Source organism: Corythoichthys intestinalis, chromosome 5, assembly GCF_030265065.1.
Source record: "Corythoichthys intestinalis isolate RoL2023-P3 chromosome 5, ASM3026506v1, whole genome shotgun sequence".
Lineage (NCBI taxonomy): Eukaryota > Metazoa > Chordata > Actinopteri > Syngnathiformes > Syngnathidae > Corythoichthys > Corythoichthys intestinalis.
Window position 1 is genome coordinate 52,495,001 of NC_080399.1, and position 24,458 is coordinate 52,519,458.

General features: G+C 37.9%; 2 protein-coding genes across 4 annotated transcripts in view; one reads left to right on the forward strand and one right to left on the reverse strand.

Annotated features, from left to right (window-relative positions):
- Positions 1–3,955, reverse strand: part of psme3ip1 (proteasome activator subunit 3 interacting protein 1) — a 17,294-nt gene extending 13,339 nt beyond the window's left edge. For both annotated transcript variants that reach the window (XM_057837948.1, XM_057837947.1), the window contains exons 1-4: positions 3,832–3,955; positions 2,247–2,380; positions 2,052–2,150; positions 1,168–1,290 (exon numbers count right to left, since the gene is read on the reverse strand). In XM_057837948.1, the coding sequence (XP_057693931.1) occupies positions 1,168–1,290; positions 2,052–2,150; positions 2,247–2,370 (346 nt within the window). In that variant the 5' untranslated portion in view covers positions 2,371–2,380; positions 3,832–3,955. The remainder of the gene's footprint in view (positions 1–1,167; positions 1,291–2,051; positions 2,151–2,246; positions 2,381–3,831) is intronic.
- A 6,800-nt stretch (positions 3,956–10,755) lies between these two features.
- On the forward strand, positions 10,756–23,322 carry LOC130916133 (cytochrome P450 2F2-like). Of its 2 annotated transcripts, XM_057836600.1 has the most exons (11): positions 10,757–10,979; positions 14,798–14,960; positions 15,044–15,196; positions 15,322–15,482; positions 16,239–16,307; positions 16,413–16,517; positions 16,624–16,765; positions 17,405–17,490; positions 17,739–17,840; positions 21,020–21,161; positions 21,239–23,322. In XM_057836600.1, exons 1-11 carry the CDS (start codon positions 10,821–10,823, stop codon positions 21,424–21,426), a joined length of 1,470 nt encoding a protein of 489 aa, XP_057692583.1. In that variant the 5' UTR covers positions 10,757–10,820; the 3' UTR covers positions 21,427–23,322. The 2 variants fall into 2 exon arrangements, with proteins under 2 accessions (XP_057692584.1, XP_057692583.1); XM_057836601.1 differs by lacking the exon at positions 17,739–17,840 and having other exon boundaries at positions 10,756–10,979.
- Positions 23,323–24,458: the final 1,136 nt, after the last annotated feature.

Here is a 24,458-nt window from a genome sequence, read left to right on the forward strand (position 1 = left end):
GTAGATATCACATGTATATAGAACTAGATGCAAAATGACAGACACGCGGGTGTTAGTAAACTGCCGCCGTCTTACAGCAGTAGACTTCTCTGGAAGGCTGTTGTAGCGAACCTTCCGAGCGAACCTAATTAACTTTTTATCTAAAATACTTCTAAATCGGCAAAATATTGACTTAAATCCATCTTTAAATGATAAAACTGTTTTAAACTTTCACATGTTGGGATACTATGGAATAACGGGAGCAATTTTAAAACTTTAACGTTTGATTCGCAACATTAAATTAATTGAATGCAGTTTAAAGCTGCTGATACAGAAGGGGGACTTAAGTATATTATTTACCGTTTTGAACTGTTAACTTGATAATAAATAGTAGTTTATTTAAAAGCCTGAGAGGATTTTTTTTACATTTTTTGTAACTAATGTACGAAACATTAAAAGCAGCTAATAGTTGGGGGGTTTGCATCAATAACCGATTTATAATCAAATCATAGCTTCTGCTGTAATTGTAATCGTAATTGAATCATTAGGTGCCCCAAGAGTCCCATCTCTGGTGCCCATATTGTTAAGAGAAGGCGTTCTGGAAGACTAAAACCACAAAAATCTGAAAACTGCCTAAACGGTTGAAAACTCAAAACTGAGTTTGGGTGCTATCTGTCGCCAGGGTTCCAGATCAGGACGACACTCTCCCAGCCTAATCACGTTATTAAAAATATTCCCAGTTCAAAAAAAAAAAAAACCCCCCCAAAAAAAATTTGAACCCATATTACAACCTCCCGTCAAAGATCAGAATTCCTCAAAAGAGAGCCAAACCAGTGCTTTTCTCTCCCGCCCTAAGTCCTTGAAATTAGCCCAGTTGGACGGGAATCCACTCAATCGAGCAACACTGTTGTTCTCCCATGCTCCTGAACAGGAGCAAAAGGATTACAAGCAGCCACGTACCCAATGGGCATGCATGCTACATCAGCAAATTGAAAGTTTTGTGCCCTTTTGCTTTTCTGTGTGCACATAAATTCCCCCACACAGAAAAAGAACAAAACGTTTTTGCTTTGGACAGTTTCAACTTAAAACTAGCACCACTTGGCCAGTGTGTAAAGAAGCAGTCTAAAGACTACAAAGTCATACATAATGACACTGAATAAATTAAGTGGTGATATGATTAAAAGGATATTCTGTATTCCAACAGTTCCTGTTTCTCTTCATCCCTGCGTTGCTTCTCTACCATGCACTGTTGCCGGGAAACCTCATCCAGGAAGCTGGTCTCATCATCGTCCAATCCCCTTACCATGTTCTCTGTCACCATGGAAACAAAGCTGCTCTTATTACATTGCAGCAAGATCATGGCATTTTGTTGGAAAAAAAAAAAAAGATGCATTACGGTCTGTTCAAAAATACACTCATGTGACCTTCATGTAGGGAAAACCAGAAAAAGATTTGCTCATGCACGTACATATCCCAACACTGTAACAATTTGGTGCAGTACTGGATGTGAGGAAACAGACAAACATATTTTTTTACTATTTTTCATTAGCAATGGTATGTGTAATGATAGAATTTGTATCTAACAAAAACCTGGGAACATTTCACCATTAGGAATGCACCAATATTGCTTTTGTTAGACTATGGACAAGTACTTGCAATAATACATTGAATAATCACCAATACTTGTCATTACAACTTGTAAATGTGATGAAAATGAATTTTATATTATTCAAACATTTCACAAAAACACGGAACAAACTTTTACTAAACATAACATAGGTTTAACTGAATTCTAACAGTTCCGATAAACCTATATCACAAAGCCTCTTAACATTATCTGCTATGAGCACTTTCCTGTAATTTATTAATCCCAGTACTGCAGTAGGTTGTCTTCTCAAGCAGTTGTGGTCTCTCCAAACTAAAATAAACTTGCTAATGTTGAAAGTAAAAAGACTGGTTTCACAGAGGATAATAGAATTATTCTACAGAAAATAGCTCATTATCTTGGAGAGGGAGCAAAGGGAGGTCAAAGGGCCAAACACAACATTTCAAAACAACACGCCACTACCCACTGAATTTAAATTGCTCCTCAAATTCCTCTTGCTTCTTGTCTCTCTGCTCTTTCAGACGCTCAAAGAGAGAACGGGAGTCATACTCCTCCTCAGGGACCTCTGAGAAAGAAAAAAGACAAGTGTATTTGGAGTTGTATACGTATTTAGAACTGATCTATTTGGCTGTTTGTTCATAACTCTTGTGCGTGATCTTACGCTGAGGATCCTCAGGCTTCCTAACTTTTTCCCACTCCTCCTGTCTTTTTTTCCTCCTTTCATCTAGCTCCGCTTCTGAAACAAACTTCCTGGTGAGATCAACACCAGTCCCTCCTCCTGCCATTGCAGCTCACCTATAGAGGAAGATCACATCCAACAGTTTCTGCTCTGGCCTTGGACATTGTCCCCGTGGTGTACAACACTGACACATGCATAAATTACAGTATATCACAAACATTTAAGCAACAGATAGTACAGTATTATATTTTCTCAAGAAAATGTGGATAGGACAGCACACACAAGGTCAGTTTATAGCAGTATAGTTCACTTTTTATGGCTCACTAACCACTGAAAATATTGTTTTAATGTATGGTGAGTACAGTGTCGTGGCACATGATTTTTAAGTGGTGCAATTTATGTTTCTGGACTGCTTCTGGACGTCTTCGGTGATGACCGCACTCAAGCAGCTTCGGATGCTCCAACCACATTCAACTGTATGCGAGACAATTTTCCTTGTATTCAAGTTTATTGCCACAAATGTGCAACACATTTAGTGTAGCAATGTGATATAAGATCTGCTAAAAATGGCCAAAGTGCATCTGAAAGACACTGGTCGGGATGACCAATGTTAGGTTAGAAATCGAATATTTCAGAGTAACATTTTACTGTATATGTTGAAAACGTATGCATAATTTAGAGTGAAAATTTAAAGTTTAACTAAATCCCGTTAAACTGGTTAGAAAGTATCAGATTTATTCTTGGTCTTTGTGCTAGAGCATAGTCATATTTTGTATTTTCATGTACAAGACTAAATAGATAGAAATTAATATCACTGTTTCATATCCCAGCACTTAATAGTGCAGACAAATTTCGGGTGGGTGACTGGCCTGCCTTTTGTGACGTGTTATGTTGTGTTATGACGTGTTCTTGACCGCAGCGCAGAAAATGAATGAATGAATGAATGAATGAAAACAAAACAAAACAAAACAAAAAAAACCATCGCAAGCCTTTGCCATTTTGCAGTACTTTATAGCCGTTGGCTTGAATTGTACGATTTACACTTTGGCTCCCCCGCGTGGATATATTGCTGCAAGTACGTGTGAAAGATTCAATCATAGTGACTGCATGAGTTCCATCTACGACAACCACTAAGAAAAACACGGAGTAATCACAACCGAAATGTAAATTGATAGTGAGGAATGTTCACTGGTGTATTCGACAATAAATCGAGGCGATATGTTTCGAGAAAACAGCACGAGTTGAGAGAATAGCATACATTTCCCAAAAATCCAACGAAACGTTCGTCATCTAAAATCAGACTTTAGCAAACTAGATCCAATCGGGTACATGCAGTTGCAAGTTCGCTGAAGTGTTTACGACTATAGATTGCAATTACGCAGTCTAGTCGCGTACAGATACATTTTAGTTAGCTTCTTTAGCATTTCAGGCAAGGTGTCGTCATTAAACGCCGAAAACAAGGCGTGTCATTTGGACCCGTGTTGGTGCAACGTAAACACGAGACTCATTTCATGCCTGTCGCCGACAACATCCAACTATTAGATGATTTTACGGCCATTAAACTTACCAAACAAGGGCTGTCGGTAATATGATTCAATGACGTCTGTGTGTCACTGTTAATTTGGCTCGGTGCACCATGTGACATTAGTTCCGATGTACTTATTACTAAAACAAAAAAATAAAATAATGATGCATTTTACACTATAATTTTAGCAGAAAATAACACAGAAAACTTTTTTTCCTATAGTTGGATGGAACTGTTTTTTTTTTTTTTTTTTTTTTTTTTTTTTTTTTTTTTTTTAACCGTCTACTTAACCTACTTTAATTCGCCGTCCTTTATTTAAATTTAATTTGTGCGATAACAAATTATCTTTAGCTTCATCATATCATTAATGGATGATGTAATTAGTTTGCGCTGACATCTGTAGTAGACGTTAACAACTCAGTGACAATATTGCGCCAATAGAGGGCGGCATTGCACTAATGGGTTTGCGCGTAGGTTTGCATAGGGACGCTAGGGACAACATTAACGACTTTTTAGGATGATCAAATGGCGTACCGCAAGCAACACGTCACTTCCACTCATTAATATTCATGACATTAGCTACTGTTGCTAAGTAAGGACAAGCCACCGTTTGTCCCTAATGGGAAATGGAAATCGTGAACGAAGGAGATGTTTACAGAGCTAAACCTAACAATTCTCTCCGAAAATGATGTGCCTGGTGCCAAATTCACTGGCAAAGATGTGGAAGAACAAAAAAATGTTCAGTTAAAGAGATGGCTTGAGTGTTGAAGGCTGAAAAAGACGAAAAGAACGAGCCGACCTAAGCATAGCTTTAGCTTTTTTATCGACGCGACTGACAATGACATTCTCCTGTTTCAACAAGCTATCCTTTACCATCAGCCTTGTCTTTCTCATTATTCCTCTGGTTGTCCTACCTCTCTTACCGTTCTTGGGGGTAATTTAGTTAGCTTTGTGTAGCGATCGCAAATGCTACTCAGTGACAGCCAACGAACACTTTTAATTTTTTCATTGATAACACATCTTAATCCGATAATTTATTTACACTTCCCCCTTACTAAAGTTGTTTTTTTATATATAACAGAAACGGTAACAGTGGCAGTCAGATACCATTGTAATTCTTTTCAGGTCATTCATTGTCAGACAGAAGCAGTAAAGCACAACGTTACGCTAAAAGAATAAGTTAAAAATATAAAAATGGCTTACCTCTTTGTCCTCTCAAAGACCATGCCAACCCAACATAATGTTTACTGCATATGAAATGTGAATGGATTCACCGAGCAGGTGTTAAAGTCCGCGTAAGTTGATTCGGTCTTCACATTTTTTCCTCTCGAGTTTTTGGTTTCCGGAAACGTAAGAAGAAACATCCTTCATGTGTCGTAATGTCTAGAGTCGTTTCTACAAGTTCCAAAAAAGCAATGTGGGATCGGCATGTTCATTTTTGAAAGATTACCGGAGAAAAGTAGCACTTTTTACGTTGGGTCTATGCGAGGGCGGGTCTATAATGTCCCACTTCGGCTTTACTTCCGCTTTACGATGTGACGTCACAGTCTAAAAATAGCCTGCGTGAGGTACGCCATTGTCCCCACCAATTTTTAAGAAACCTTATTTGCATTATATAATGACTTCAGTTATATAGGTCATTTAGATTGTACAGTATCCCCATATGCTGTAAGGATAGAATTGACCCTACTATTATTAAGTGAATTATTTTCATTATGTTCAGGCTTACATTTACCCATTTTCACTTGCTGAATGTGCCGGTCCATTTTTTCCTGCTGCTGTATGTGTTTTGTCCTTAAACTGCTAGAAATGTAGTTAACCAAGGTTTACTCCCTTCTCCCCAATTGTCATTTATATTTTATTTATGTGGCCTTAAAGCAGCCCAAAAGCGCTTTCATTTTCTGTTGAGTTTGGCCGTGCTTGTGGACAAAAGCAGTCTTTTATCTGAAAGAAGGCTCCATTTTTATTTATTTTTGTTATTCCCTGACTAAGAAGTTTTTTCAGTTATATTTAATTTATTTAGACAGACGATGTTGAGTGGTCTTAAGGCAAATGTATATTTTTTCGCATTCCTGGATAGTTAACAGTTTATTAACAAGTTTGTATTTACTGCGTATGTTAATGTAATTTTAGTTATCTTCAAATATTGCAATTTAAATTTTCTAATAAAATCCAGACATTTATGTTTTCAAAATGTTTCTTTAGTAGTTTAGTAGAAAACAAAGGTTTCAATCGAACGGTTTATCACCTGACCCAATACATATGAAAGTTAGCATGAGTCAATACAGACATATTTTGCATTGATCATTTAGCCTATCAATCAATTAGATTGATATTCCTGAGAAATGTAGCGCTGATCCCCATTCACCCAATCAGTTTGATCTTATTAATGTCCTGTCCCCAGCAAAAAGTGTTCATGCAGATTATGCTGTTCTATCGTCCTTACCAATGTTGATAACAGACCTACGCCCTTGCTTCAATTAGTCATTAAGTGGCCCTAAAATTTTGGCAATGCAGAAATACTAGTAAATGGCACCCTTTACATACCTAAATGGTGGTAAATGGTAAATGGTGTTATACTTATATAGCGCTTTTCCACCTTTCAAGGCGCTCAAAGCGCTTTACACTATCTCACTATTCACCTACTGGTGACGCAGCACCAGGAGCAACATGGGGTTCAGTATCTAAAGTGAAAATGGCTCAAAATTGACCCATAAAAAATATACTGCAAATGTTTAGTATGTTCAGGCTAAATTAAATTTTAAATTTGATTGACTAGCAAAGACGTGGGCAAATTTCTAATACAATACAAAGGTTAAAAAAAAACATTGAGAACTTTTTTAAGATCAATTTTTAAGCCTTGATCTTTCCATTTCAAAAGTCAATTTTCAGTCTGTAAAACTTATTGTTTTGATTCTGTGTTTACAACGGATGTCCCACCTTCCACCAGTCAGCCAATTATACAACCCTGAGCAAAAAGTATGGAATCACCAGTCTCGGACGAGCACTCACTCAGATATTTTATCATGTAGAACAAAGTCAGATAAAAAGCTTGAAAAAATAATGAATTAGTTCAAAAGTGCAACTATAACATTCAGAAACACTAAAAGAAATGAATAAAAAACATTGTGGTGGTCAGTAAATGTTAATTTTATAGAGCAAGTGCAGGGAAATATATATGGAATCCCTCAATTATGAGGAAAAAAATATGGACTCATGAGAAACAAACAAAGAAATAACAATCAAACACATCTCTAGTATTTAGTAGCACCACCTCTGGCTTTTACGACAGCTTGCAGTCTCTGAGGCATGGACTTGATGAGTATTCTTCATCAATTTGGTGCCAACTCTCTTTGATTGCAGTTGCCAGATCATGCTTGCAGGTCGTAGCCTTGCTGTGGACCTTTTTTTTTTTTTTCTTTTTTTTTTTTTTTTCAATTTCCACCACAGGTTATCAATAGTGTTGAGATCTGGGCTATTTGCAGGCGATGACATTGACTGGATGAGTCTTTCTCCAAGGAATGCTTTAACACTTTTAGCTTTGTGGCATGATGCATTGTCATCTTGGAAAATGACAAACATATTTTCAATTGAAGGGATAAGAAAGCTGTCTAAAATTTCAATGTGAACTTGTGCATTTATTGAAGATTTAACCACAGCCATCTCCCCAGTGCCTTTGCCTTACATGCAGCCCCATATCATCAAGGACTGAGGGAATTTTGATGTCTTCTTCAGGCAGTCATCTTTGTAAATCTCACTGGAACAGCACCGAACAAAAGTTCCATCATCATCACTTTGTCCAATGCAGATTCTTGACTCTTTTGCTAGGGGTTGTAGAATAAGATCAGCTTTGTGCCGAGGGTTGAGTGGTTCCATGTATCATCGGCCCCTTTTCCATCGAGCTGGTGCTCGTTCTGGTTTAGTGCTCTGATTAGCACCGGTGTTCGGTAATTCATTCAACGTGGCGAAACGTCCTACAAAATGCTCAGTGTGCTTGCACAAGCATCCGCACGCATGCGCACATCGGTTAAAAGTGGCGAATACTCACTATTTTTGTTTTTATTGAGTTTTTTAGTACCTTTTCATTGCCTCAAAAATACTTTTTGCATGTATTACCTTCTCATACTTTTAACCATTGTATTTTTTTGTGTTAGCTTTGTAGCAGTAAACCACATTAGTCACGTAGCGTATTTCAACCGTCCATGATTTGATATAAGTACATTTAAGTATTTTCTTAAGGCATTTTTTAGTACATTCTGCCTGTATGCATCTGAATAAAACAAGTTGAGAGCGCACGGTAGTACTTCAGGTGTCAAATTGGACTCATATAGGACGTTTCGCCAATGTAGCAGATTTTGGCAGAACACCGGTTCTTTCTGTTTCGACTTGCGGGGCCAGACAAGTGCCAGTTTGGTGGCCCCAGTATCGCATCTCTGCTTTTTGCAGCTAATGTGGTTCTGTTGGTTTCATTAAAACATGATCTTCAGCCCTCACTGGAGCGGTTCGCAGCAGAGTGCGATGTGGTCGGGATGAGAATCAACAATTACAAATCCAAGACCATTGCCCTTGGTCATGGTGGAATGCGCTCTCTGTGTAGGGATGAGGTCCCTCCCAAAGTGGAAAGGCGAAGCTATATATTTACTAGTTTATCTACGTTCCTACCCTCACCTATACTCACGAGCTGTAGCATATGACCAAAAGAACAAGATCCCAGATACAAAATTAGTTTCCTCCGCAGGATGTCCGGGCTCTTAAGATAAGGCGAGAAGCTCGGTCATCTGAGAGGGGCTCGGAGTACAGCCGCTACTTGTCGGCATTGAGAGGAGCCAGATGAGGTGACCAGGGCATCCAATCAGGAATTTTAGCCATGCTATTTTAGCGAGTATTCCAAATTGCCCACCCCTCCATGTGACGTCCTTAATACTTGTTATCACATGCAGCTGTGATCGTGTTTATCAGTATGTATGTGCTTTGGTTTAACTGACGGCACAAAATCTCGTAAGCGGTGTTTTGTTTTTGTTTGTTTAAACTTTCTAAGAAATTGCTCATTGCAATTTTCATGCTTACATACTTTGAGCAACCATCTTTAACATGAAGTTTATTTATATGAGGTGTTGTTTGTCCCTTTAACTGCAGTTTAGCCCATTATACAATTAGTTGTAAACTCAGGCCAAAGAACAGATCTAAATCAAGTTTAAACAAACTAGGACTGCCCAACACAATGCATTTGATGTAATTTTTTGTGATCCGTGCAATGTTGTTAAATGTTGTTTCAAGTTAAATAAAAATATAACCAACCCCGAGACAAGAAAAAAAAAATCAAAGGAGGGATGCGTATTCATTCCCACAATATACCAAATTTAATTCCGATCTTCTACAAATGACAGAAGACTAACTACAATTAATTACTGTCCTCCAAAAGAAGAAGAAAGTTAGTGACTTTTTGAAACCACCATCAGGCATTTAAAAAGTCCTTTTTAAATCGTCTTATCCTATCCTTAGTTGTGGCAACCACAGTATCACACAGTCAACTCCATTGTGCTCACATCAGGCTCTTTGTTTGGACACAGACACACATTTCAAATTGGTTACTAAAACTCACAACTTTTGAAACAAGCACCAGTCATTTACATACATACAGCTCCCAAAACAATATACCGGTAGTCTGCAGTCTTGTAAGCTAGGGCGTAGATTTGGTCTCAACATTCGTAGGGACGCTATATCAGCATAACCTGCATATACACTTTCTTCTGGGGACGGGACATTAATAAGACCAAAAAGATTGGGTGAACGGGGGTCAGGGCTACATTTCTCAGAAATATGCTGATGTGTTGCCTACGTGAAAATGAAAAAAGTTAAATTTATTTTCATGGGGAAATCCCACCTTCTTCATATCAAGGAAATTTACAGTGAATGTGTTTTTGTTTGTGTTATTATTATCATTTTTTTTTTTTAAAGAAATGTCTGCATAGGCTGCAAATAAAATTATTTTTCAAAGAATGATGAAGAAAATAAATATATTTTGATCAATTAATAAATGCACAGTTAAATTAACGTTAACGGTAGAAAACATATACATTACAGGAGGACACTTATTTCTAATCTGCTATCTACTCGAGTTTTGCAGGTTAGCAAGTTCACACAGTTTAATGTTATGCTAACTGTGATGCAGGTTGGACTTTCAGTAGCAAAATTAGTGGCGTGTTCCTCACCTCCACAACATTGACGTCTACTTACAGCGGCTGCTGCTGCAGCTGGCCGAAAAAAAAAATTCTAATATCCCTCGTCTTTGAAAGGGGTGGAGGAAGCGGCATGTTGACATGTATTTCGGTCAGGGTTGTGTGAGTGTGTGTGCTTGTTTGTTTTAGTCATCAGCCAATCAAACGTGTGTTTGAGGGGAAAAAATGGACCTGCACATTCAGCTAGTGAAAAGGGGTTAATGTAATTCTGAACATAATGAAAATACAATAATTCACTTAACAATGGAAGGGTCACTTCTATTCTTACAACATATGGGAGACACTTTAAATGATTATCATTTATAATAATCATCAATTATAATCATTATATAATTTAAATAAAGTTGCTTAAAGGTTGGTGGGGAAAATTTGAGCATACTGAAAAGTTGGTAGTGTTATGTCCCTACCGTCCCTATGCAAACCTATGGCCTTGCTTGTAAGCATTAATTAGAATCTGGTAGAACAACTAAGATATATTTGGGGTTATTCCCAGGCACTTTAATGCTGTACGGAGTTCTGATCAGTTAATTTGGAACACAGTCGCATCTCCAGTTATAAGACGATGCGTGCAACGTTGCAACAACATTATTTTAGTTGTTGTTTGCCTACACCCTGTGGCTGCTTATAAACCTGGCATTTCAACAATGGATTTTAGACTTTCTGTTGCTACTGCAGGTCTTCGCCCTCCCCTTTTACTCAGAAAGCAAAGTGCACAAAGAAAGGGCAGGACAGCATCTTGCGCAACCTTTTTAAAGCAGTGGAGTTGTTTAGGTCTGTCCACTGTTTTCCAACATGTTGGCCACAATCCTCCTACCACTTTGTGTTTTTTTAGTTCTCTTCAATATCATGTGCAGAAGGCCGAAGAATTTTCCACCAGGACCCACTATCTTGCCAGTCCTTGGGAACATCCTGAGTCTGAGCTTGGACAATCCCTTGAAAGATTTTGAGCGGGTATGGTATGAAAAATACGAAGGCCTTATTTTGCTATGAATAGAATTATACATTATATTATTTTTTAAACCACATGATTTTAAATTATTGAAAACCAATTATTGCATAAAATCAGTCGCCTTGATGATTTTGTTCTATCTTTTTATCCATATATATGTATATTGCCATTTTAAAAATAAGTTTAAAGAAGAACTATGCATGTTTTGAATTTGAATGAATTTTACACAACTCTACCATTTCAAATGTGGTTGCATAATGACAAACAAGGTCTACACTTTAAACACACTAATAGAAGCCAAGGCTATTCACTGGCCTTGACCCTAGGAGTTCACACATTAGTTATGACGAAAGCAAAAATAGGGAAAAGGTGATAATACTTCATAAATCCCCGGCAACAATACATCATATTCATAATAACATAACAAACCTCAGTGACTTAACATATTTTTATTTAACGCTGCTTGATTTAATAGACTTTATACTACTATCATATGTTTGCTAGTCATTACCTTTGCTAATGCGGTTCATTGAGCGAGTCAATTTATGCTCAAACATAATAAATTGCTTATCTATTTAAGTAACCATTAGACCTATTCATGTTACTGAACATCTCGGGGGGAAAATGTGTGGTGTCACTCTAGTGCGGGGGTCGGCAACCCGTGTTTTAAAAGCCACATGTGGCTCTTTAGCGCTGCCCTAGTGGCTCACTGGAGCATTTAAAAAAATGTTTGTACATGGAAAAAGATGGGGAGGGAAATACAGTATATAAATATATATATTTTTTTATCTGATTTCTGTAGGAGGACAAAAATGACACAAACATTCTTAACGTTTTCCAATGCTGTAAAAATCTGTAGAATAGATATTAAATTTTAACATTTCTGTCAACGAAGATTTGGGTCATAGCCTGCGACACACGTCTCTATCAGCAGGGCGGGATGCCAGGCAGGTGGCTATTGTACACAAACCGGCGGCTGTTTGATGGGCCATGGGTCCGAAAGGGAAAAAGAGAACAATAACTGAGGAGAACAGACGTTTCTTGGACTGAATCATTTGCATTCATTGCCAATGCGGAAGGATTGCCTGAATGTTTACTCTGTGGCAAAAAGTTGTCAAATAGTAACATAAAGAGTAATGTGGAAAGACATTTCCAGGGAAGATTTGCTACAGTGGGGAGAACAAGTATTTGATACACTGCCGATTTTGCTGGTTTTCCCACTTGTAAGCCATGTAGAGGTCTGTAATTTGTATCATAAATTCTCTTCAACGGTGAGGGACGGAATCTAATACAAAAATCCAGAAAATCACATTTTAAACCCCTCCTGGTCTCCCCTCATTACCGAAAGTAACTGCACCTGTTTGAACTTGTTACCTGTATAAAAGACACCTGTTCACATGCTCAAACAAACAAACTCCAACCTCTTCACAATGGCCAAGACCAAAGAGCTGTGTAAGGAGTCGGACATCAGGGATAAAATAACAGACCTGCACAAGGCTGGGATGGGCTACAGGAAAATAAGCAAGCAGCTTGGTTAGAAGGTAACAACTGTTGGAGCGATTATTAGAAATTGGAAGAAGTTCAAGTTGACGGTCAATCTGCCTCGTTCTGGGGCTTCATGCAAGATCTCACCTCGTGGGGCATCACTGATCATGAGGAAGGTGAGGGATCAGCCCAGAACAACACGGCAGGACCTGGTCAATGACCTGAAGAGAGCTGGAACCACAGTCTCGAAGAAAACTATCGGAAACACATTACGCCGTCATGGATTAAAATCCTACAGCGCACGCAAGGTCCCGCTGCTGGAGTCAGTGCATGTCCAGACACGTCTGAAGTTTGCCACTGACCATCTGGATGATCCAGAGGAGCAATGGGAGAAGGTCATGTGGTCGGATGAGACCAAAATTGAACTTTTTGGTTTAAACTCGGTTCGTCGTGTTTGGAGGAAAAAGAAGGATGAGTACAACCCCAAGAACACCATCCCAACCGTGAAACATGGAGGAGGAAACATCATTTTTTTGGGGCTGCTTCTCTGCCAAGGGTACAGGACGACTGCACCGTATTGAGGGGAGGATGGATGGGGCTATGTATCGCCAGATCTTGGCTGACAACCTCCTTCCTTCAGTGAGAGCCCTGAAGATGGGTCGTGGCTGGGTCTTCCAGCATGACAACGACCCAAAGCACACAGCCAAGGCAATTAAAGATTGGCTCCGTAAGAAGCATCTTAAGGTCCTGGAGTGGCCTAGCCAGTCACCAGATCTGAACCCGATAGAAAATCTATGGAGGGAGCTGAAAGTCCGTGTTGCCCGACAGCAGTCCCGAAACCTGAAGGCTTTGGAGAATATCTGCATGGAGGAGTGGGCCAAAATCCCTGCTGCAGTGTGTGCAAACCTTGTCAAGGACTACAGGAAAGGTTTGGTATCTGTAATAGTAAACGATTTTTGTGATGTATCAAATACTTATTTCATGCAATTAAATGCAAATTTATTATTTAAAAATCATACAACGTGATTTTCTGTTTTTTTTGTATTAGATTCCGTCCCTCACAGTTAAAGAGAACTTATGATACAAATTACAGACCTCTACATGCTTTGCAAGTGGGAAAACCAGCCAAATCGGCAGTGTATTAAATACTTGTTCTCCCCACTGTATATTTGCAGCCGAGGACTCAGTTGGAAGTGAGAGAAAAAGTGTGATTGCATTACTTTTGAACATTTGAGAAGTAGACTGCATTGTTGCAACCCGGGAGATAATAAAGCGTGGAAAACCATTCACAGATGGTGAGTGCATGAAGGAGAAATTCATCACCATATCAGAACACCTATTTGCATACTTCAAAAACAAAACCGAAATGATACAGAAAATCAAAGACATGCTCAGATATGGGGCATGTTATGCAAGTTCCATTTTGTTGTTTTTTCGAAACCTCACAATAAAAATTACATCAAAAATTGGATTTCTTTATTGCTTTCTTTAATTTCATAAAAGCAATTGAAGCAATGAAACAATTTATTAATATTGTAATGAAGTTAAACTTGATCATACGTCATCATACAACAGAGTAGTCACGTGGTGCGTTGGATGCACTACAGGGAAAATAAAAATTAAATCCTGAAGGCTCATAATGTATTTTTAGCCAACTATCATTTTGATAGTAGGCTAATATAGCTAATACAGATACCTACAGCATGTGCTGCCTTCATTATAAGGCTGATGCAAGGCTTTTAATGTTTTTTGCGGCTGCAGACATACTGTATATATATATTTTTTTTTGGTCCAATATGGCTCTTTCAACTTTTAGGTTGCCGACCCCTGCTCTAGTGCAATGGTTAAAAAAACGAACACGCACGCACAAATCTACACATACACACTTTAATCAAATGTGCTTTGGGGTTGTTTTTCTTGTGTTTGAACTGGGGCCATTGACATTGTTCATGGAGTATGTGAACTGTTTCAGATAAAAAAAATAGAGCTAGCATCTATCATTAGCTTTAAGTCATATAGCAAAAAAAAAATCTTTGTGAAGTTTGGCCTTTTTAAGGAATATCGACAGTATTCAAGAAATATTTTTTTACATCTTGTTTTTGGAGGCCATAATGTATTAGTGTAAAAGAGCTTACCCTTCCTAATTACCCAAAAATGACCAACTATACTGTATGCGCTGCTGCCCTTTTGAATTGTAAAACCTCGTCAAAACAGTGGAATTGTTTAGCTTTGTCCCCTCTTCTCTTTTGTTGTCCAACATATTGATATAAATTGATATACTATTTTTGTTTTTTATTTTATTGTAGTATTTGAGGTTGTGTTCTTGTTTTCCTAGTTGAGAAAGGCATATGGTAATGTCTACAGTTTGTACCTTGGTCCAAGACCCGCTGTTATTGTCAATGGGGTACAAGCAATGAAGGAGGCTTTAGTTTCCAAGGGGATTGACTTCGCTGGACGACCGCAAGACCTTTATGTCAATGACACCACAGACAGAAAAGGTTAAAAAAAAAGTATGCAGTATTTTGAGAAAATGTTTTGTTAGGTTACTTTTTATACTCTGCATTAACCACCCCTGTTGCAGGAGTCATCCTGGCTGACTATGGTTCTAGCTGGAAGGATCATCGGCGATTTGCACTGATGACTTTGAGGAACTTTGGTCTTGGGAAGCAGTCAATGGAGGAGAGGATACTGGGAGAAACTGAATTTATCGTTGATACAGTGGAAAAGAGCATCGGTATATGGTCCCTAAATTTTCACTAAATGCTTGATTCTACTGGATAGATCATGGATTTTGTTTAAAAAAATAGAAAGGCTATATTATGCATTGCATTTCAAATCATCTTTAAAACTCTTTTACAGGTAGTACCTTGAGTCCCCAACTTATGTTCCATAATGCATCCTCGAACATCATCTGTCAGGTTCTGTTTGGTAAACGCTACGATTACAACGATGAGTTCATCAAAGTGATTGTCAATTGTTTCACTGAGAATGCCAAGTTGGCCAATGGACCGTGGGCAATGGTGAGTTAGATGTTACTAATATGGCCATAACACTCAGTAAATTAAAGGATCACACTGACAAAGCAGAGTTCAAATTAAGAAGCCAAATTCAAAAGGAAACCATATTTGGTAGAGGGTACACATACTAACAAGCACCATTGACTCACGCTAGCTTTGCCACTCCGGAGCCCTGCAAACAACAAATAACTAACAAACTACACGGGATTTGTTGAAACCAACTGCAACAACTAATTAAACCCCCGCTAACTCTAAAATTAAGCCTAATGTCAAAAATTCTGAACTTCCCCTTAAACTTAATCAGAAACATACAAAAATCTCTGTGACCGTTGACCTCATTACCCCCAAATTTAATCATCTCTTCATTTTCAGATTACAAACATATCCTGCAAGTTTGATAATGATCCGGTTCTTCATTCTTTAGTTATCTTGAACACAAACATACAGTATTCAGAAACAAAAAGACATATGTTTCCCAATATATTACTTCCGCTTCCACAGGTTTTATCAACTGGTACGTGGATGGAGCTTGTAGGGAGGGAGGGTAGACTGGGTTGGACACCCAATCCTGAACCTCTTGGGGACCCGGTTTTGGGGCATAAAGGGTAGAGTGTAAAAAGGACGTCTGATGATGTGCGGAGCTCTAAAATCCGTATAAGTGCTCCAATCTGTCTGTCAGTATATATACGTATACTATAAATACATATATTACAGGAGGCATTGATCTTAATTAATTCTTTTCCATTCTATCTATTACAGCTGTATGACTCCTTACCAATGATTAGGAGTCTTCCTCTGCCCTTCATGAAGGCTTTTGAGAACGTCAACGTAAGTTTTATGGCTCTTTGTAATTTTAAGGATGAGTATAACGTATTCAGATCATACTGTACAGTAGGTGGCTTGAGTTGAAATTTGCTTTCTACATGTATGCAGAAATGTCAAAAACTTGCAAAGCAGTTATTGGCCGAACACAAGAGGACCAGAGTTCCCAAAGAACCTCGAGACTTTCTTGACTGCTATCTGGATGAACTTGATAAGGTTTTAAAGAGCATTGTGAAATGTTTTTTAAATGTGTTTTTTCATGCAGTGTGGATTTTACTATGTAATATCTTTTTTCAATAACACCAATAATTCTATTTCTTAGAGACGTGATGATGAAGATTGCTCATTTTCAGAGGAACAGCTAACAATGTATGCTCTAGATCTTCACTTTGCTGGGACTGACACCACCTCAAATACCCTCCTTACTGCTTTCCTTTATCTTATGACTCACCCGCATGTACAAGGTATGTTTGAGCAAAATCACAAGTGATTTATTCGGTACCTTTCCTGCCAAAGAATTACACGAAGTTGTGAACATAATTGTTGAGGGACAAAAAGTTTATCAACAGTTGATCTTTTTAACAAGCTTACAACGGATCACCATCTATTTATCACGATCAAGAAATGTGTCAGTCCTGTGAGTGACTACCAGTGATCAGCAGCCTCTCCCCTGCAGTGTATTTATTGATATTGAAACCGAAAATTGGCATGCACTTGGGCTTGTAGACCGGAGGGTAACTTTTCAAGTCCTGCTATGGCCAAAATATATTATCTCAGCATTTCATTGCTTGCCTGCATGTGTGTTATTTGACTCTCTGTATGCTGTTAAACCCCCTGGTGTATTAAAATGGGTATAATATGTAAAATAAACAAAGTTCGAATGTATGGATCAAACTTTAGTTTTTAAATTATTAAAAACTACCTTTTTAACCTACCTCTCAGTCAAACCATACATATTTTTAACGCGTGTTTAGCGTTGAAAACACAAACAAAAACAAAAACAAACAAAAAAACAGTTTTTCAGGTCCATTTACCAAAGTGACGTTCTTCCACTTTACAAGCCTTCCTCTCCACTCAAACCTCTTTTTCTGCTGTATCTTTAGAGCGTTGCCAACAGGAGATCGATGAGGTGTTGAAAGGAAAGGATAAAGTGTGTTTTGAGGACAGAAACAATATGCCATATATGCAGGTAACCTATTTTATATGTATTAATGATGAAAATTAATTCTTTATTATATAAATGTTACGGTTGTGACATGTCTGTTTTTACAAGAAGCCTAGCAAAAAAAAAAAAGCAGAGCCAAGGTGCATAGTTTGAAATGGATCATTTATTACAGGCTTTACATCTGCCTGTCCAATAAAATTTTAGTCTTGTTTTTTTATTATTTATTTTTGCCACACTCTACAATTTGATTAATAGATTTTCTTCCCCTACAGGCTGTAATCCATGAAGTTCAGAGAGTAGCAAACACTGTACCCCTTAGTGTCTTTCACTGTACAACAAAAAACACAGAGCTTATGGGATATTCTATTCCCAAGGTAAGAAGCAGGATACAAGCTTTTTTAATGCAAAACTTCACACAAGGTAAACTGATCACAAAAGGGAGTATTATATTGAAGTTCTACTACCCCCCACCCGCCCCTCAATTGTTTGGCCATGTGTTAGCAGGCCACTATTATGTGACACATGATCCATTTGCCCATCCGTTCTTTGTTAAGCATGAACTGGTCACCAGCCAGCCAAAGGGCACGAACAGAAAAGCATCCACACTGATATTCTCACGCATGTAGACAATTTAGTCTTCAGTTGCCTACTTAGTTTTTAGAATGCAGGAGGAAAATATTACCCAGAGGAAACCCAAACAGAGAGTACATGCCAACTTTACAGGAATCTTGAATTTGAATCGTATACCTCTGAACTTAGGGGTATATGCCAAGGAATTTCCCTACAATATGATGTGTAATGAAAAGTACAACAAACAGAAAAATTGTTAAATGTGTCCGTTAGGTTTTGTTTGTTCATTACTTTCTTTATTTGTCAGTAGGGCTGTCAAAGGATTAAAATTTTTAATGAGTTAATCACAGCGTAAAAATGAATTAATCGTAATTAATTGCAATTCAAACCATCTCTAAAATATGCCATATTTTTCTGTAAATTGTTGTTGGAATGGAAAGATAAGACACTAGACGGATATATACATTCAACATACTGTACATAAGTACTGTATTTGTTTAATGTAACAATAAATCCACAAGATGGCATTAACATTATTAAGATTCTTTCTGTTAAAGGAACCCATGGATAGAAAGAATTGTAGTTCTTAAAAGATAAATGTTAGTACAAGTTATAGTAATTTTATATTAAAACTAGGGCAGTCAAATGATTAAAATTTTTAATCGAGTTAATTACAGCTTAAAAATTAATTAATCGTCATTAATCGCAATTAATCGCAATTCAAACCATCTATAAAATATGCCATATTTTTCTGTAAATTATATATATATTCTGTAAAATAATTTGTTAGAATGGAAAGATAAGACACAAGATGGATATATACATTCAACATAAGGACTGTAGTGGGCATTTCACTCTACTGTCATTTAAATCTGTCTATGCTGTTCTCTCTCCGAAGCGTCTATTTTTTCCAAAGCTAGACAGCTAGTGAACGATGCCTCAACAATCAGACTTCTTCCTTTTTCATCTGATTTATTAATAAAATGGCCTCAAACCACTGTCCTCTTTAGACAATAGTGAAACTACAAAAAAAAAGTACACAAGCATTGCATTAGCAACAACGTTAGCTTAGCACGCTATACAGGTTCACTAAACATAAACAAAAAGCGTCTCATACAAAAAATATAACATTTCGCTTACTAACATAATATGTACATTCTTTACAACAACCATACTTACGGACAAATCTTGTCCAAGGATCATATAAGCACAACATTACAACATAGGCGTCAGCCCGAGACGTCGTGCAGCCATATTGAACTGGCAAGAAAGCAATAAACCATGTCGCAAAGCGACCACAAGAGTTCGCTGTTAGACAGCACAAAAAACCTTGCTGTGAAACTTACCAAAAGGCAGAATACTGTCTGAGCGGGACATGTGCGTTAATTGCGTCAAATATTTTAACGTGATTAATTTAAAAAATTAATTACCGCGCGTTAACGCGATAATTTTGACAGCCCTAATCAAAACACCTCTTAATGTTTTCGTTTTAGTAAAATTAGTGTAAAATTTTCAATCAAAAAATAAACTAGTAGCTCGCCATTGTTGACGTTGCTGAGCGGTGACGTCACATGGGCTCCCTGCCGTTCTTCCACAGTGTCTTTAACTACGTAAGGTAGTGATTGAAATACACCACAAGGTGTCAATGGCGAGTTTTAAATTACTTAGAAATCAAGCCAATGAGTGTGTTTTGTCCCTCGACTGACGCTGTAGTCCCCACTTCACGGTCATTTGAGGGCTGACTTGACAACGTACGAGACCTCTGATAGTGTGTATTTGTTGAGTTAAACGAAATGGTTGAATAGAGTTTGACCAAAGTCTGAGTAAGTTTTATGTGTATTTTGCATAGCTATTTTGATTGGGAATGCCAGCTTTTCTTTTTGTGAACATTTTTTTTTTTTTGAGAGAGATAGGAATTTTATTTTTGTTGTGCTTTCACTAAATGATACTTATGTTTACTGTGAAGGAGTTGGCGAACCTTACGCCAATACGTAAACGGCGCGGTCCAATGAACGCCTGTGTCCACTCGCCTTTCCTTGCCTCTTAGCTCTCAATGTGCAAAAAAACGGCATCATTGTAATGCATGCAATGCATGAGCGGATCATTCCGCGCGTGCATTAAATGCGTCAAATATTTTAACGTGATTAATTAAAAAAACTAATTACCGCCTGTTAACGCAATCAATTTGACAGCACTATTTGTAAGATAATTTCTATATCAGTCAAGAATGTGTTACCAAAATTTATGAAAAAGTAGAAATTTCTCTATCCTTTCTTTGATACAAAATCTTATTAAGTGGTGATTGCTACCTTATGGGATGAGAATCATGAGAGTGGGAATCATATTTATTGGCCAAGCAGTGTAGGTAAGAAAAACACAACAAATGCATTCGTCAGTTTCAACCTGTCCAAGGAACATAAAAAAGACAATGTTTGGGAGGGTCATGGGGTCTGACTTGATTCCTTAGATGAGAAACAACTCCTGACTTATGCTCTTTTGAAGTGGAGGGCACAGTATGCAGTGTACACAGCTCTGCCCATTCTCTCAGTTGTGACGGGCAGCTTTTCGATTGTCGATTGCGCTACCAGCACCTTTCGAACCGAGTCAATCTAGAAATTGCTCATGCATTCAGCAGAATAACAGTAATCAGAACTCTGGTTATATAGGACAGGGGTCTTAGACTCCTTCGACGGAAAGAATTGACAAGCACGCAAACCTTCACCTCATCTTGGAGGCTATCGTTTATGTGGCTGCGAAATTCCATCAGCACAGGCTGCTTCTCTTTTCATTGAGAATATTTGGTCAATTGCATTAACAAACAAGATGATCAAACACAGAATTTTTAGACTTTAGAGGAAATGCAGTGAGAGGATGGTAAAAATACCATGCAAAACAATATCTAAACCTTCATGGCTTGCCAAAAGTAAACATAAGAAAGGAACATATTTACCATTTAATTATATATTTAATTTTTGCTCCTCAGGGTACAATGATCATCCCCAACATGACCTCGGTGTTACATGAGGAAGGCCAGTGGAAATACCCTCACAAATTTAATCCTGAAAACTTCCTCAATGATCAGGGAGAGTTCATCAAGCCAGAGGCCTTCATGCCTTTTTCTGCAGGTACAAAGGCACACATAGTATGGTACATGGTGAGTTCAACAAAACTGCTCCCAACCGATTCAATATTTTCTGTACAGGTCCTCGCATGTGTCTTGGTGAGGGTTTGGCTCGTATGGAACTCTTTCTCATCACCGTGACTCTGCTAAGAAAGTTCAATTTCATTTGGCCTGAGGATGCAGGAGAGCCAGACTTTACCCCGGTGTATGGAGTAACTCTCACTCCCAAACCTTATCGTATGAAGATCCAACTAAGGGCAATGCAGTGAAGGTGAACCCAGGTGATCTCCTCCCTTCCCTGCATTACCTAGGGGCAACTCAAAACTCCAAAATGCATACAGTGGTATGAAAAAGTATCTGAACCTTTTGGAATTTCTCACATATCTGCATAAAATCACCATCACATGTGATCTGATCTTTGTCAAAATCGCATAGATGTAAAAACAGTGTCTGATGTAACTAAAACCACCCAAACATTTATAGGTTTTCATATTTCAATGGGAATAGCATCCAAACAATGACAGAAGGGGGAAAACATGTAAGTGAACCATCACATTTATTATTTTTTGGGCCCCCCTTTGGCAGCAATACCTTCAACCAGACACTTCCTGCAGCTGCAGATCAGTCTGGCACATCGATCAGGACTAAAATTGTTCTCTACAAAACTGCTGTAGATTCCTGGGATGTGTGGCATGAATCTATGTCTTTAGGTCATGCCACAGCATCTTGATGGGGTCTGAACTTTTATTTGGCCACTCCAGAATGTGTATTTTTTCTTCTTCTGAAAACATTCTGAATTTGAATTACTTGTGTGTTTTGGATCATTGTCTTGTTGCAGCATCCATCCTCTTTTAGCTTCAATTGTCTGACAGACGGCCTCAGGTTTTCCTGCAAAACATCCTGATAAACTTTTAAATTCATTCTTCCATTGATGATTGCAAGTTGTCCAGGCCCTGAGTCAGCAAAACAGCCCCAAATCATGATGGTCCCTCCACCATGCTTCACGGTGGGGATGAGGGGTTGATGTTGGTGAGCTGTTCCATTTATCCTCCACACATGACGTTGTGTGCTACTCCCAAACAATTCAACTTTGGTTTCATAAGTCCACAAAATATTTTACCAAAACTTCTGTGAAGTGTCCAAATGCCTTTTTGCGAACATTAAACGGGCAACAATGTTTTTCTTAGACAGCAATGGCTGTCATCATGGAGTCCTCCCATGAACACCATTCTGTGCCATAGTTTTACATATAGTTGATGTGTTCAGAGAGATATTGGACTGTGCCAGTGATTTCTGTAAGTCTTTAGCAGACACTGTAGGGTTTTTACCTCTCTGAGTATTCTGCGCTGAACTCTTGGCGTCACCTTTGGTGGATGGCCACTCCTTGGGAGAGAAGCAACAGTGCCAAACTCTCTCCATTTTTAGACAACTTCTCTGACTGTCGATTGATGTACATCCAGACTTACAGAGATGGTTTTGTATCCTTTCCCAGCTTTATACAAATCAACACTCCTTGATCACAGGTCTTCAGACAGCTCTTTTGACCGAGCCATGATGCACATCAGACTATGCTTCTCATCAAGACAATTCTTACCAGGTGTGTGTTTTATAGTGGACAGCGCAGCTTTAAACCACTCATCAGTGATTGGGCACACACACCTGACTTAAATTGTTTGAAAACCTATAAATGTTTGGGTGGTTTTATTCCAAACAGAAACTGTTTTTACATCTGTGTGGTTTTGACAAAGATAAGATCATATTTGATGGTGATTTTATGCAGAAATGTGAGAAAATCCAAAAGTTCAGATACTTTTTCATACCACTGTATATGTCATCTGAGAGAACTAAAGCTCTCGGTACCGTTTGCAAAAATGATTTTCCACTTAAGGCCAGTGACCCTTGATGTTTTTTTTTTTTTTTTTTTTTTTATTGCCCTGGACTGGTTTCATGTGAGATTTTGATGTTCCTTTTCAATGAGCAGTTTGGTCTCATTTTTTCAGTAAACTACATCGTAGGGCATGTTTATACAGTATATATATGAACTGTCACTTTCCCTTTTTCATGTTTTTATTTCATGTGTTATTATTGTATTTGAGGATATACAGTAGGATATACAGTAGATGTGCAGATTTTGCAAGTATTCATGCAACCAGTCTTATTCTTGTAGCAACATCTCTGATGAATAAAGTTTTTTTGCATTAGCACAATGTTGTCTGTGCATATTATTTTGGCAACGAGGAAGGAATTTACCTTGAGTCATGTAATTTCTACCAAAATAAAAGGATAATCAATAATGAATACTGATGGTCGAATGAGATGCAAAATGAAATAGGAAATGGAAAACCGGAGATACAGAAAATTCTCACAACGCTTAAGTTTTGTAGGTAAATTATGTAAATACCTTCACAATATACTGTATATTTTTGCATATGGTATCATTTTTTAAATGACATGTGCTTATTTGATTGCGTTATTCTGTTTTGTTAACAGCTGTTCGTCCAGCTAACATGTGCATGCCTTTAATCAGAGTACTGAAAAATTGTGAACTGGAAAAAAGTTCTGTGGCTCTGTGTTTTGAACACAATCTGTGGTTAAAATGCCTGTTTTAAAATGATTAGTAAATTAAGCAAATGTAATAATTCATATATCAGAGTCAGCGCCAGAGTCCTCACAAATACAAGGAAACTGGACCACATTACACCGGTTTTGAAATCATTACACTGGCTTTAGAGAGTTAAAGGATAGACTATAAAATACTACTGCTCATCTACAAAACACTGAATTGCCTTGGACCAAAATAAATGCTTGATTTGTTAGATTCCTATGAAACATCTAGACCCCTAAGGTCCTCTGGAACCGGTCTCCTGTATGTTCCAAGAACAAGAACCAAGCACGGTGAGGCAGCATTTAGTTATTATGCTCCTCACCTCTGAAACAAGTTACCTGAAGGTCTGAAGTATGCTCAAACTGTTAGCTCCTTTAAGTCAGGGCTAAAACACTGTTATTTAGCACAGCATATCCATAACTGTCTCTATATATTCAAGCTATTTGCTTTCTATTCCTCTTATGCTTTATCTCCATTGCTGATTTCAATTATTATTTTTAGTAGTAGTAGTAGTAGTATTATTTTTTTTTTCTATTCATGATTAAATTTGATTTTTATGTAAAATTTTATTTCCTGTTTCAATTTTCTTTGTTTTTACGTTCTATGGATTTAATGTGATTTTTGTGATCTTCATGTGATGTAAAGCACTTTGAATTGCCTTGTGTTGAATTGTGATATATGAATATGCTCTTTTGA